Source organism: Ovis aries, chromosome 1 (genome assembly GCF_016772045.2).
Source record: "Ovis aries strain OAR_USU_Benz2616 breed Rambouillet chromosome 1, ARS-UI_Ramb_v3.0, whole genome shotgun sequence".
In the NCBI taxonomy this organism is placed as follows: domain Eukaryota; kingdom Metazoa; phylum Chordata; class Mammalia; order Artiodactyla; family Bovidae; genus Ovis; species Ovis aries.
Genome location: NC_056054.1, coordinates 71633671 through 71647981, shown reverse-complemented (window position 1 = coordinate 71647981; position 14311 = coordinate 71633671). Strand labels below are relative to the sequence as shown.

General features: G+C 45.4%; 1 protein-coding gene across 1 annotated transcript; it reads left to right on the top strand.

The window, feature by feature from the left end:
* The first annotated feature begins 2051 nt into the window (after nucleotides 1–2051).
* F3 (coagulation factor III, tissue factor) lies at nucleotides 2052–13018 on the top strand. The gene is made up of 6 exons (XM_027972225.3): nucleotides 2052–2288; nucleotides 3337–3448; nucleotides 7264–7454; nucleotides 9598–9776; nucleotides 10531–10690; nucleotides 12027–13018. The coding sequence occupies exons 1-6, from the start codon at nucleotides 2189–2191 to the stop codon at nucleotides 12161–12163; spliced, it is 879 nt and encodes a 292-aa protein (XP_027828026.1). The 5' UTR covers nucleotides 2052–2188; the 3' UTR covers nucleotides 12164–13018.
* Nucleotides 13019–14311: the final 1293 nt, after the last annotated feature.

The window sequence follows — 14311 nt, the reverse complement described above, 5'->3', positions numbered from 1 at the left end:
ATGTTATTCTATATTCACTCAAAAACCCATGCTAACACCCAACAAATTCCTCTTCCCTGCCTAATAACTTTAGTGATTATGCAAAATATATATTCATCTAATTTACCAACCTTTATGGCAACTTTTGTATCACAATATAACATTGAACATAATTTTTCTTATTGAATTGCTGATCTTGACATTGTTTAAAGCCCTTCATTATTTCAGGAGAGTCAGTGGCTCCAAATACAATCCAAATACAACTCCAAATACAATTACAGTGCAGACAGAGCAACAATTCCTTGCATCTTGTATGGCAGTGGTCCCCAACCTTTTAGGCACCAGGGGATGATTTTGTGGAGGACAATTTTCCACTGATTGGGGTAGGGGGTGGTTTCGGGATGACTCAAGCACATTACATTTACTGTGCATTTTATTTCTATTATTATTACATCAGCTCCACCTCAGATCGCCAGGCATTTGACCCAGAGGTTGGGGACCGCAGTTGTAAGGCATTAGGTTGAAGTGCAACATTTTCTCCCAGCTGTTTTCAACTCCAGAGTACAAAGAATCACAACCCAGGTGGCCAAAGATCTGTTAGGGAAAATGCCTCAGGCCAAAGACTGCAAAAAGGAGATGTGCACGGCTTGGTTTTGCAAATATAAGCTTTGTGGGTTTTAAAGTTGGAAGAGAGCTCAAAGAGGAAACCAGCAAGTGCAGCTTTCAGTTTCTAGGAAGGAAGGACTCTGCTAAACCTGGACTTGCTATTTCAGTTCAAGGATGCGAGAAAATTAAATTTTGCAAAGTTGTATGTCTTTTAAAGTGAGTTTAATGCTATGTCTCAACAGGCTATATGAAAATGTGTATACAGTGTGCACTAAAATGAAGGGCTAATTTCCCTGGCGGGGAGGAAAGTGGGAGAGGAGAGAAAACAGACTCTATTCTCCTAAAAACTCTCCAGTCTGTCTCGCAGGCAACTACAGAGTAACAGTAATGATAGATGGCAATACTTTGACAAGACCCCGTACAGAGCCACTCAGCGGAATGAGAGTTAACCTCCTGCCTTATAACTTTCCTTATAACTTCCTCAGAAGAGGAAGCCAGAAGAATCAGAAAGCTTGACTGATTACGTTAAATTTTTTCATTTAATAGTTTCTTTAATTTGAGCGGAACTAACTCAATCCCACAAATGTCTTCTTCAACGTGAGAACAATCCTTTCGGGAACCACAAGGCGGCACATGTCACGCCGGAATTCTCCCAGAGGCAAACTGCCAGATTTAGGACAGTCCTTCCTCGGTCACTAACACGAACTGGTCTGCATTGTGCCTGGACTGACTGACCTTCGGACCGGTCGCAACACTTGCATTGGCACCACCTCATAGCAGACACCTAGGCTAAGGGCCCCCGGAGGTGGGCAGGCCAGGTATCATTGCCTTGGGTGCGAACGACGAAATTGCAGATGCTGGCAGAAGGCTCTGCTCCTCGTCATGCTGTTACTTGGCTGCAGATTCTAAGCTCGCCCGACGTGGGCATAGAGCCCCAGAAATGCTCTCTAGGGCCAGAGAGGAGCCCGCGGCCAGTACTTTCTATTAATCTTGGTAGGTGCTGCGCTCCCGCCGGCCTGGACATTGCATCGCCAAATGGAAGGGAGGGAATCCCTCTCTTCCTCCCCGAACTCCTTCCATCCGCCCTCTATTCCTTCCCCACAGACCTGCCGCCCACTCAGGCGGGACATCTGGATAGGTGATCTCGGGGCCAGGAAGCTGGGGCGTCACGGGATCTGAGCGGCTGGGGACCCTGGTTGCCCTCAGCACCTGGACCGGCCAGCAGCCGAAGGACGCTCGCGCTCGGCGGCGGGTTGAATCACGGGTGAATCAGTCCTTGCAGGGTCCCGGAGTTTCCTACTGGGAGGAGGCGGGGCGGGGTGTGGACTCGCCGGGGGCCGCCCACCGAGGCGACGAAGGCTGGCCGGGGGCGGGGAGTCGGGAGGAGAGGCGGGGGCGGACTCCGCACGGGCGGAGGCGCAAACGTGCGCCTAGCTCTTTAAAGCGCGGCGGGGACTGGCTCCCGCAAACTCTGGGCTCTCCACGTCCCTCCCGGTTCATCCTGCAGCCCCAGGTGCCTCCAGCCCAGCCTCCGCAGCATCCTCACTTCTCCAGCCTCCGGGGCTCAGCAGAATCTTTGAGACCTCGCCGTCAGCGCGGGGACATGGCGACCCCCAACGGGCTCCGGGTGCCCTGCCCCCAGGCCGCCGTCGCTCGGGCTCTTCTATTCGGCTTAGTCCTCATCCAGGTGGCCGGAGTCGCCGGTGAGTGGCACCCGCCTCGAAGAGCCCTGGGGTGAGCCACCGGGAGGAGGGAGGACGGGTCTGGCTGACCGCGGGCTCTCCCTGCCGCCCCGAGGTGCGGCTCGCCCGGGACCCGCCGCCCCTTCTGCTCGAGATGCTTGCCCTGGGCATCCATTGTTGCCTAAGTGCCTTTGGGGCTCTCGCTTTAGTTTCCCAGTGAGCCGACACCTTGAAAATGATGGGACAAGGCTCCGCACCTGCAGGGGTCGACAGGCAATGTTTGAATGTTATCCTTCATTGTATGTGGACTTTCCTTAATGAGAAACGGCTCTCGGTCTTCTCTTGATCGTCAGTGTTTTAGATTGGGTTAGTCAGTCCTTCCAAAATGGAGCAGGCCCTGTAAGCCTGTTCTGTGTGAGATGCAGGCAGAGACTAACTTTCTGAGAACTGGCAAAGAAGACCTTAACAATAAGGCATCCTAACCGAATACAGCCGACAGTGTACAGGCTTATTGTCTGCTGGGGTGTTTGTGGAAGTTTCTGAAATAGTGACTGAAATTATTCATGGGGTTAGATAAAAGTGAAAAAAGTCAAGATTTGTTTTTTATTGGATGCAGTCCTAACTCTTCCGACATATGTGGGCTTTGCCCTTTAACATAGTTTGCAGAAACCCATCCTAGCCGGCTTTCCTTGCTAAATTAAACCTGGAATCCTGCCCTTCCCCCTTCTCCAGTTGGTCCGTGGATACCCTGGGCCCCAGAAGGCTCCTGAGCTGTGCTTCCAGGTCGTTATCACAGGGCTTTCCCCGCGAATAATTTCATACAAGGACTTCAAGACCATTGTGTGTTTCCTTAGATCACCAGGTCGTCTTGCCATGAGGAACCTCTGGGTTTAGGAAAATATTGCCGATTTTTTTCTTATGATAATTCAGTTAAAGCTTTTGTGGTTAGGAAAATATTAATGTGAGGTTTATGATGATGGTACAGAGTGGGAATGTTTTATACCATCAACATAAAATTGTGTGCTGAGAAGTTCATGTAAACATTAAACTGTTTCTCTGTTGTTTAAAGGCACTACAGATGTAGTGGTAGCATATAATATAACTTGGAAGTCAACTAATTTCAAGACCATTTTGGAGTGGGAACCCAAACCCATCAATTATGTCTACACTGTTCAGATAAGGTAAGCTAGGTACCAAAGAAAGAAAAATAAGATTTTTGTTGTTTCCACTTTCCTGTGCTGAATACGGATGTCTTTAAAGCTGATTGACGGATGAAATTATTTAACAGATAACAGAGAATAAGAGGGCATTCATGGTAATGTGCTGGCCGGAGTCTGTAACACTGACCTTAAACTGATAGAATGTTTGGTTTCCGGAGATGATTGGGGAAATTTGTGAGTATAAGCTGTGGAGATGTGAACTTTCTTGAGCAAGCCGTGGTGGCACTGATAGATGTGGTCGTGGATCACTGATAACTCATTTCTCTGAGTACACACAGCCTTTTCTGTGCTGTCTAGACTGCCAGCTGGATCTAACATGTTAGAGAAGAGGTAGGGAGGAGTTTGGACGTATACGTTGCCCTTAAGCAGTGTTTGATTCATTACTCTTTGGATTCATGATTCAAAATTCCGTTGCATACATGACCCTGGAGGAGGTCAAATCCGTGATTCACTGAGCAGGGAAGGAATACACCATCAAGTTTTTGGTTTTAGCAAGTTTTTGGTTTCTGAAAGGTTCTAGGATGCTTGGTAGAGATCTTATTAAGTAGAGGACAGCAGCTATGGAAACTAAGACTCCTTGTAGAAGGCACAGACATGTCGCTGACTAAAATTAAAGGTTTTTTTGCTGTTTTGTTTAACTTGTACCAAGTCTTTTATAGCATTTGAAATGCAGCTCTTAAGTATGGAGTGGGTCTTTTAGGCAGATGTTCTTTTTTTTTTTTTTTCAACATCAACTTCATGACAACTATTGCCGAGTCAACAGGGAAGAAAATTTGTGTGTGCATGCATACATGCTTGTATATATACAAAGAAAGATTTAGAGGAATTTAAAAGTAGAGGTAATAATTACAATTATGGCCAAACTTGTCAAATCAGATTCCACTTGATGAAAGTTACTAATTCCACAAATGCAGGCAGGGCTGAAGTTTACCTTAGTAGACACTTTGTTTCTGAGTAGCGAAAAGATTTTAGGAAGGATGCTTACCTCCTAAATATATTGAATCTTAAGTTTGGTGAACGTGAGAAAACATATTTCTGATTTACCAGATTTTTAAACATTTAGACTGTCAATTCTGAGTTGTCAGACTGCAAAGCTACTGTTACCTAAGCGTGTCAAGTCTTAAGTTCTCAACTGCAAGGCTGCTATTATTTAAGCGGACATGGCCCCCGTGTGCAAACAGCCTAGCGCAGAGCTGCCCCTTGGGGGCGCCCGCGGGCCCTGTGTTGTGTCCGGCCCAGCGGGCCATCTATCCTCGTGTGCTGAAGGAACTGTGAGAGGTCCCAAGCCCCTGCCGGAGACCTGCACTCTTCCGTTACCAGCCCACGGGTAAATGGGATTCCTAGGTAAAGGGACCATAGTAGTCATTTTATAGACGAGGAAACCGCCTTGGAAAGGTAAGGGATTTACCTTGGTGTGCTTACAGCAGGGTCAGGAAGCAAGGCGCACCCCCACCTTCTCAGTGGGTCTGCGTGAGTCTTATGTGAGACTCCAGAGCCCGGAGGAGGAAAGAGAGCCGTTCCCCCTGGTCCCCTCAGTGCACATTTCTCCCTCCCGGTCCTCTTCCCTAGAGAAAGCATCTTGACCCGCGGCTCCTCCAGAGCCAGCCGCCCCACCACCAGCCTGTCCCCAGACACAAGGCGCCACAGCTGTGCCTGGAGCTCCAACTGCATTTTTCCCTTTTGGAAGCAGTTTTCAGTCGCAAAGTGTTACTGGCTCAAGCCTTGCCACCCAACCATCCCCTGAAATACTGGTTCCATAAATTCTAAATTGGAACTTCCAGAGCTTGTAGAAAATAACCTGCTCCTTAATTGGTGGGTCTGAATTCTGTTGGGATTTTTTAGAAGTTCAGGCGGGACTTTTATTATTTCCAAATCAGGAGATTTTGCAATACCCAGAGGAACCTCGGAGGCGTTTATAGTGTTAATGCTGATAATAGCAGTCAAGAGGAACTGACTGCAGAATTGCCCCTTCCCAACCAGTTCGCAGTACTTAAAAGCTCTATAACTTTTGGTGATTATTACCTGTGCTAGGTTTTTTCAGAGGTCTGTGGTTCCTCCTGTGAGCTGAAGGAACCGCAAATGCTATCTCTCAGATGGAATGTAGCCACAGCACCCAGAAGTGTTTCTCCTGTTATCTGAACAACTTGTTTGCCATAGCAGTGGAGAAGAATCATCAGGTGCTTGTTCACTTTTAAAAATAGAAATGATGCCGTTTTCAAAAATGCATTCTGGTCATTCTGGAATTAAGGCTGCATCTCTACTTTTATCACAGAAAACTAGAGAAATTCAAGAGTATGTAAATATATTTCTGTCTTAATCTTAGTTTGTGAATTTACGGACCAAGAGTATGTTTGTCCATACCCTCTTAGCCTGGTTATTTAGTTCAGACTTTTAAAAGATTCTTATTTATGATTCTTATGACTGGATTTAGACAGTTAAATCCATATGGCAGCTTGTTTCCTCCCCAGTTCAGCCTCTAAATGTAAACCATCTAATGCTCCACAAATCCTGGCCATGTGCAAGCCCTAAAGCCCCACTGTTGGAGGAGCACAGGGCTGGAAGTACCAGGCTCACTTAAGTGCTTTAATGAGATATCCGTGCTGGGGCCAGGGAAGGGAGAGATCAGTTCTGAGCAAGGAGATCTGGAGTTTCTTGTAGAAGGTGGGACTGGAGTGTGGCCTGGAATGACGGGCAGGACACTCTGGGGGTTGACGATGGGGAACAACGGAGCAGCTGTCAGCTCGCGTGGCACACTTGTCAGTGCCTCGAGTGGCACTGACATTTTTCTAGGAAGTGTTTCAGGTCTGCAGAATAGTTTCACGTTTTTCATAGAAGTTCTTTATATCATTTCAGGATAATTTCATTTTTAGTGCTTCTTTAAATCATTTTCTCTTCGATGATATCTTACAAAAGAAAATTCTGTCTTAAGAGAGACTCAGATCTGTCTCTTAGTCTCAGACTTTGACAGACACTACCTGTATTGTTACTCTATAATTTTTGATGGCTCATCCTGTGAAAGTGAGGGAGGCAAGTACTGATCATATAATGAGAAGAACAGACCCAGCTCTCATCTCATAAGCTGTAAGACCTTATACAAGTTATGTAGCAGCTCTGAGCTTCAGTATCCTCATATGTGAGAAAGAGCCAGTACTTTCTTGAAAGGATTAATACCAAACGAAGTAACATGTTTAAGGGTCCAGTAGAGCACCTGGCTTATGGTAGTTTTAATAACTGTTAAGTAACCACACCAATAATGGTTACAATAGAATGTAATAGAATAGAATGTATTATTATATAGACTATATAACTGCATTGACTATATTCTACATAGAATACAGAATGTGATAAACAGAATATAATCATATAATAAGTAGACTAATAAATAATTGAGTCTTGATGGAAAATTGTCCCTTCTCCCACAGAGTCATGACAGATCATCCACATTTTAAGAAAGGTATTTAACGAAATGATTCAGAGCACAGACCCAGTAGTCAAACTCCTGTCTGGCTCAGAAACCCAGCTGTGTGACTTTGCGCTGGTCACCCAACCTCCCTTTGCCTCAGTGAGTAGCCTTATCTGTAAGAACAAAGGCAATTTCAGAGCGCCCCCTCGCCCCCACCAAAGGTTGCTGAGAGGACCTGAAGTGCTCAGCGTAGCAAAGGCCTCCTCGGGATTGCTGTGGAAGTCAGTGTAGGAACACAGCAGCCCAGCCAGAAAACAGTTACCTTGTTGGATGCAAATCATAATGCTCCATTTCTCTTCCTTCCTTTCCTCAGCCCTAGATTAGGAAACTGGAAAAACAAATGCTTTCACACAACAAACACGGAGTGCGACGTCACTGATGAGATTGTGAAAAATGTGAACGAGACGTATTTGGCGAGGGTCCTTTCCTACCCGGAGGACACCAGCATTTCCACTGTGGAGCCTCCGTTTGCCAACTCCCCGGAGTTCACACCCTACCTAGAGAGTAAGTAGCTCAATTTGTAGTAACCTTTCATTCTTATTTTCATAAATCTCTAAATATTCTGTGAACTTGTGACCCTTAGGAATGATTACATTAAAAAATGTTTATCCATAAACACTTTTTCTCAGAAAGTAGTAAGCGCCACAGCCCTCTTCGCCCATTCTGGATGTGGTAGGAGGCTCATGGGATGTGAACTTTGGAGTTGATAAAAATGTCATCAAGTAGCTTTCTCCACCAGTCTGTCTCCAGACCCTACCAGTAACTGGCTGGATAGGGGGCAGAGAGTAGGAAATTCACAAAAGGCTGGCAGTTCCAATATTTCCCCATATAGATTGGTGACCAAAAAGTTCCATAAGATCTTATGGAAAAGCCCAAATGAAATTTTTGACTGACCCAATATTTAGGAGCTTTTATATATCTTCTGAATTTTGCGTCCCATCATCAGACCAGAAGTCCCAATTAGGGTTTTTCACAGAAGGTTACAAATCCACTGGGAAAGTTCAGTTTCCCTCCCATCCCGTCGTTGGGCTTGCTGACCTTTTTCCTCGCTTGACCAGGATTTGAGTCCTGTGATGCTGGTCCTTGCCGGGCCAGCTCCCGTCCTGCTTCCTTCGTGCTGCTCTTGAAAACACAGAATGCTTTTCTCCCCACCCTCTGCTAAGGGAGTACAAAGGATTCCTGCCAAGTAGGAGATGCAGATTTTTGATCATGGCTATGGTTCTGAACTAAGTGTTTTAAATAAACACACATGTAGCACACTGAGAAGAGTGAAATCAGCGGCTCTGGTAGAAGATTTAGAATGAAAGTGTTGTGTTATTGGTGTTTTTATGTTTACCCCGCTGATACCCCATGAGGAGTTTCTCCAGGCAGGGGTGGAGGGAATGGGGCAGAGGAACAGGCAGCCCCTTTCCCCTTAGTGTCTACTCTGAGGGTGGAAACAGGGGGCAGCCTCACCCCAGGTGAATCGGACAACCTGCCCTGAGCCTCTGTCTGCCAGAGCCTGTCTTCAGACTCCTTAGTGCTTTTAGCTGTGTGCCTCTCCCGGTTCTAAGCTTAGACCCCACCCATGACCACTGACAGTAACTACAGGTTCATTGATATTTAGTCTCCCTCCTTGGGCAGCATCCTCATGATTTCTTTTATAGTTCATGAGGATCTTTTAAAATAATTTCCATTTATTTTTATTTTTGGCTGTGCTGGGCCCTCCTTGCTGCACGGGCCCCTCTCTAGGTGCAGTGCACAGGCTTCTCTTTTCGATGGCTCCTCTTGTGGAGACCAGCTCTAGGGTGCATGGCCTCAGTGACTGTGGTTTCTGGGCTCTGGAGCGCAGGCTCAGTAGTTGCGGCACAAGGGCGTAGTTGCTCTGAGGCATGTGGGATCTAACCAGATCAGGGATCGAGTCCCTGTCCCCTGCATTGGCCGGCAGATTCTTTAACACTGAGCCAACAGGCAAGCCCCGTTCTTGAGCTTCTTGTAAGCTACTTCATATCCTTTTTTGGTGCAAGAGAGAAAATAGTTTGTATTTCTGTGTGCTCATACACACACATCCTTGCCTATAATTCCTATTGAATTATGAGGATTTGTTTCACTATTATTCAACCAAAGCACATGAGATAATTGAGCCATCAAAGAGACCTGGTGGTTAAAAGTGATTTTTTGAGATACCAAGGACATTTCGTGGGCTTTCCCACAGCCTCTATTGTATCTAAAATATGGAATCTTTTGCAGCTGTTTGGTTAACCACATGTGGCTGTTGAGCGCTTGAAATGTCAGCTAATGCCGTATGTGTAAAATTTACACTGGATTTTGAGAAAGATCTCAAAGTTTTCATATTGATTGAATGTTAAAGTTATAATATTTTAGCCATATTGGGTTAAATGAAATAGATTAACTTCACTCACCTTTTTACTTTTTCTAATGAGACCACAAGGAGATAGATTTAAAGTGACATCTGTGGCTCCCAGTACATTTCCGCTAGACAGCACTGCTGTAGAATGTCTCTTGGTTCAGCTCCGGTGCCAGGGAGCTGGTTCTTTGAGGTATTTCATGAGGGATGACTAGGTGGTTATTAACCATGATAACTCAATGGGGTTCTACTTTGTATAGAACTCTTTAGTCCCAACGAAGCTCATTTTCTGTGTTTTAGCAAACCTTGGACAGCCAACAATTCGGAGTTTTGAACAAGTTGGGACAAAACTGAATGTGACCGTACAAGATGCACGTACGTTAGTCAGAGCAGACGGCAAATTTCTAAGCCTCCGGGATGTTTTTGGCAAGGACTTGAATTATACACTTTATTACTGGAAAGCTTCCAGTACAGGAAAGGTGAGCATTCTTTTGTTTTTATGACTTTTTAAAAATTGCAAATCCTTGATTTCACTTCTTCTCCAAGTCAAACATCAAAGCAAGTTGTTGACAGGGCAGTGTTGTAGAGTGGGAAGCAGACTGCTGTCTTGGTTCTGCCTGTGACTTCAGCTGCTTTGGACTGGCCCGCCTCGGGTACCCAGATTCCCAGCCAAGGGGCAGACCAGTCATCTCTAAGGTTCCCACTAGCTCCCACATTTCTTCTTCTATTGAGGATCCCAGAGACAGAATTTGTTTTTCATTCAACAATTAGTACTTCTTTCCTTTTTTCCTTTCTTGCAGATATCTTCTAATGGGGCTAAATATTGGGTTGACTGTATCCAAAGTGTCTTCATCCTTGGGGGAAAAAATCCTTAGCAGTTATCAGGGGGAGCTTGATGAGCCAACTGACTTCCAATCTTTATGTCAGATGTGTCCACATAGGCTGGGCTTCCCTGGTGGCTCAGGCCATAAAGAATCTGCCTGCAATACAGGAGACCCAGGTTCTATCCCGGAGCTGGAAAGATCCCTTGGGAAAGGGAATGGCTACCCACTCCAGTATTCTTGACTGGAGAATTCCATGGACTAAGGAGCCTGGCGGGCTACAGTCCATGGGGTTGCAGAGTCAGACACAACTGAGCGACTAACACTTTCATTTTACTACCACACGGACTTAGTAAAGGCAACAGAATTCACTCTGAGCCTGGATGAATAAAGAACTCTTATCTTTTAACAGAAAAAGGCCACGACAAACACTAATGGGTTTTTGATTGATGTGGATAAAGGCGAAAACTATTGTTTCCATGTTCAAGCAGTGATTCTATCACGAAGAGCTAACCAGAAGAGTCCAGAAAGTCCCATCGTGTGCACTAGCCACGAGAAAGGTCTGGCCACAGGTGAGGCTCTGCCCGCGGTCTGGGAGGCAGGGCTGCCTTCCGCGGGACTAGCTACACCCTCAGGACTAGACGTACTGTCTTCAGGGTTTCTTGTGGTTGGGGCAGGGGGAGGGTACTCATGATTTTAGACGTTTAGTTTCTGTGTCATTCCCTTGTATTAACAGGTGTTTTTTAGTTTTTTTTTTTTTTTTTCTCTAGCACCTAGCATGCACTAAGCTGAGCGAGCCCTGGGCCCATGGTAGATGTTTAGGATTTAGTATCAAATCACAGATTTCTCTGGGCATTTTTTCATACTCCTGGTTTGTGGTGAGCTTCACCAGCTCACCTGGGGAACTGGGTATAGCAACACCCCATAGACGTTTGTGAGCACCTATCATGGGCTGCTGTTGGCCCAGGGTCATAACCCATGAAGCAAAGGGATTGGGGCTAGCAGATACATGTGTACATGTGTGTGCCTCATTGGCACACGTGTGCACACATGTGCCACACCACAGCACAGACACCAGGTGAGGAGTGGATCTTGTCTGGAGGTGCCATGGAGGCTCAGACATGTGCACGAGACTGAGAGCCCAGGAATCTGCCTCCAGGCTTGATTGGGATTGTGCTCTGAGTAAGGGAACAGAAGAGTGAGAGGATAGTAATAATGACCTAGTGCCTTGCTGAGAGGTAGTTTAAATATTTTAAAGTCACTTTAAAAATTCTCTCCTGTTAACTGACAATGACAAAAGCAAAGGGCTCTCCTTCTCCCAGGTCCTGCACCATTTGGGCCATCACACCCGCAGCCCTCACATCCATCTTCCTAAAGCCAGCTTGAGTTCCCCTGCCTCGCTGTCTTCGCGCACACCTAGATCACTGCTTCCCCTGCCTCTTCTCTCTCTGCTGAAATGTGTCCTCTGAGAATCGTTTCATGTGCCACCTCTACCAGGAAGCCTTCTTATTGCCCCAACCAGTTATGTCTTCTTTATGTGAATCTGGGTAGCACTCTGTATCTCTCTTTGCACTGATAGTTCATCTTCTACTATAATCATTGCTACCCAGCTCGGCATCATCTTTAGCCACTTGTTTCTAACAGCTATTCTTGCTTCCATCTACATGTATCTTTCTAGACTGTGAGCATTATCCAGTTTGTTAAATGCTTTTTCATTGTTGTCAATTGCCTGCAAACATCTAGGGTTTGAGAGATTCTTTCCTAACAGAAATGTGTGGTGGAGAAAGGAGATTTCAAGTTACACAAAAGCTGGATGGTATAATTTGGGGTTATGCCCTGGGTTCTGCCCACTGAAAAATGAGATTCAGGCTCTCTCTCTGAGTTGACTTGGTACCTTTTATTTTTCAGAACTTTTCTTCATCATTGGAGCAGTGATGCTTGTGATCATCATCTTCATCGTCGTCCTGTCTGTGACTCTGCACAAGTGCAGGAAGGTGAGAGCAGGGCAAAGTGGGAAGGAGAACATGCCCCTCAACGCTGCATAAAAGATCCTGCTCTTGGATCTTTCTGCCAGCTGCGGAGCTCGTGCTGCCCTGTGACCAAGAGCTCTTAAGGCAGCAGAGCACATGGAAACACAAGTGACTGGAGCATACAGACCCTGAGGCTCAAAGAAAGTTCTTATCTGACCTCTTGCGATTAGCATCTTGGTTTCAACACCAGCATTAAGACACTTTGGAATGTAATGAGCGGTACAACCAACTCCAAGTTTTTAAAATTGCTGTTTTAACACTAAGGCACCTTTTGCACATATCATGGTTTCATACTGTATATTTTCTACATTCAAGTTGAAGCCAGATTATCTAAGGAAAGACAAATGAACAAATGCCTTAAAAATTCCTGCATGGACTTTTGGAGAACTTTTGAGAGGCTGACATCAAACCATGTGGGCAAGTAAGGTGAAACTGGGTGGACTTTATAACGTCTGTCTTTTTGTAATATGGTGTTTAAGGTCTTTTTTTTTTTTTTTTTTTTTGAGTGCTTTCGGAGGTTTGAACAATTAGCAAACATTTATATGAATGTGTTAAAAGCAGAAGACTTGTATTTGGGGCACATTCTTAATATGCATTACAGTTTAGCACTTTAACTGACAAATGCTGTTGATGAAACACTTGACAGCTAACTATGTTTTTATAAGACTACTCTACCAACAAATTATATAGAGTTTAAGATTTAAGGTACTTCAAACTTTATGGTCCACATTGTATGTATTTATATAATTTGAAAAGAGGTTTTATATATGGGGATTTTCTATTTATAGAGGTAATATTTTTCTGTTTGTATATTTTGAGATAATTTATTTAATATACTTTTATATAAATAAAGGTGATTGGGAAATGTGACTAGTACATGTTCCAGTTATTATTTATGGTTTGGCCTTTGTGTTGGTTGATTCTACAGTAGCAAGTGACCCTGAAATTTTTAATGGCTTATGACAATGGTATCTTTATGTTACACTTATGGCTTGGAGGCTGTGGGCTGACTGCAGCTCTTCTTAATGTCTTCTCATTCATTCTAGGACCCAAATCTAAAGGTGAAACCCCTCTTAGGATCAGGACAGTGAAATGAATGTGGCTTAGTCGTGTCCGACTCTTTGCGACCCCATGGACTATGCAGTCCATGGAATTCTCCAGGCCAGAATACTAGAGTGGGTGGCCGTTTCCTTCTCATAGAGGGCAAAGGAAAAACAGGTAGAACAGGCAGCCATGTCTTCAGGCTTTAAGCTGCCTCCTAGGGCTTCCCAGGTGGTGCTAGTGGTAAAGAGCCCACCTACCAACACAGGAGACTTAAGCTGCCTCCTAAAACTTCTGCTCCAGAGTAGCAATATGTCACTTCTGCTTACGTACCATTGGCCCAGGCAGGACATATGACAAAGCCTGACATGACCCTGTGGGAGGCACCACAGGTCACACGGCAATGGGCAGGGATGCATAGTTTCCAGGGAAGGGAGGAAATTGCCTGCCATCTACCACCGACTTATCGGGAGAGAGTTCTTCCCATGGGCGTTAGTTTGAGTTGCACATGAAGGTTGGAGAGGAGAACAGAAGAAAAATTTTTTGGATTGTTCAAAGAAAACTGGATAAAAGGACAATGTAAGATAGGAAGAGAGGGAAGTGGAGTGGAGTTTCTAGAATTAATTAAAAGCAAACTAGATTGAGGGGCATCCCAGGTGGCGCAGTTGGTAAAGAACTCCCCTGCCAGTGCAGGAGACACGGGAGACATGGTTTCGATCCTGAGTTGGGAAGATCCCCTGAAGCAGAAAATGGCAACCCACTCCATTATTCTTGCCTGGAAGATTCCATGGACAGAGGAGCCTGGGGGCTACAGTCCATGGGGTCACAAAGAGTCAGACATGACTGAGCACGCGCGCATACACACAGTTGAGAGCCCTTTGTGACGTCAAGGGCTGCTCCTTGACAGTGGCCTTGCCAATGGGCCACTGACTTCACTACCTCTGTCTGGAATGTAGAAAATGAGTCCTCCATTCAAATGCAAATATAATCTAACAGATTGAAAGAGGATTCTAAATAGAGATGAAAATGAGACTCCTGACACACCGTTGAGCCACAGTCTTGTTTGCTTCCTGCACAGCGTGGGGGATGGGGGGGGAGAAGGGGGAGGGCGGGGAGGAGCGG

Coding starts and splice junctions, on each gene's coding strand:
- F3 (XM_027972225.3), top strand. CDS start 2,189: ATGGCGACCCCCAACGGGCTCCGGGTGCCCTGCCCCCAGGCCGCCGTC. Junction 3,449..7,263: donor GTCTACACTGTTCAGATAAG/GTAAGCTAGGTA, acceptor TCCTTTCCTCAG/CCCTAGATTAGGAAACTGGA. Junction 9,777..10,530: donor AAGCTTCCAGTACAGGAAAG/GTGAGCATTCTT, acceptor ATCTTTTAACAG/AAAAAGGCCACGACAAACAC.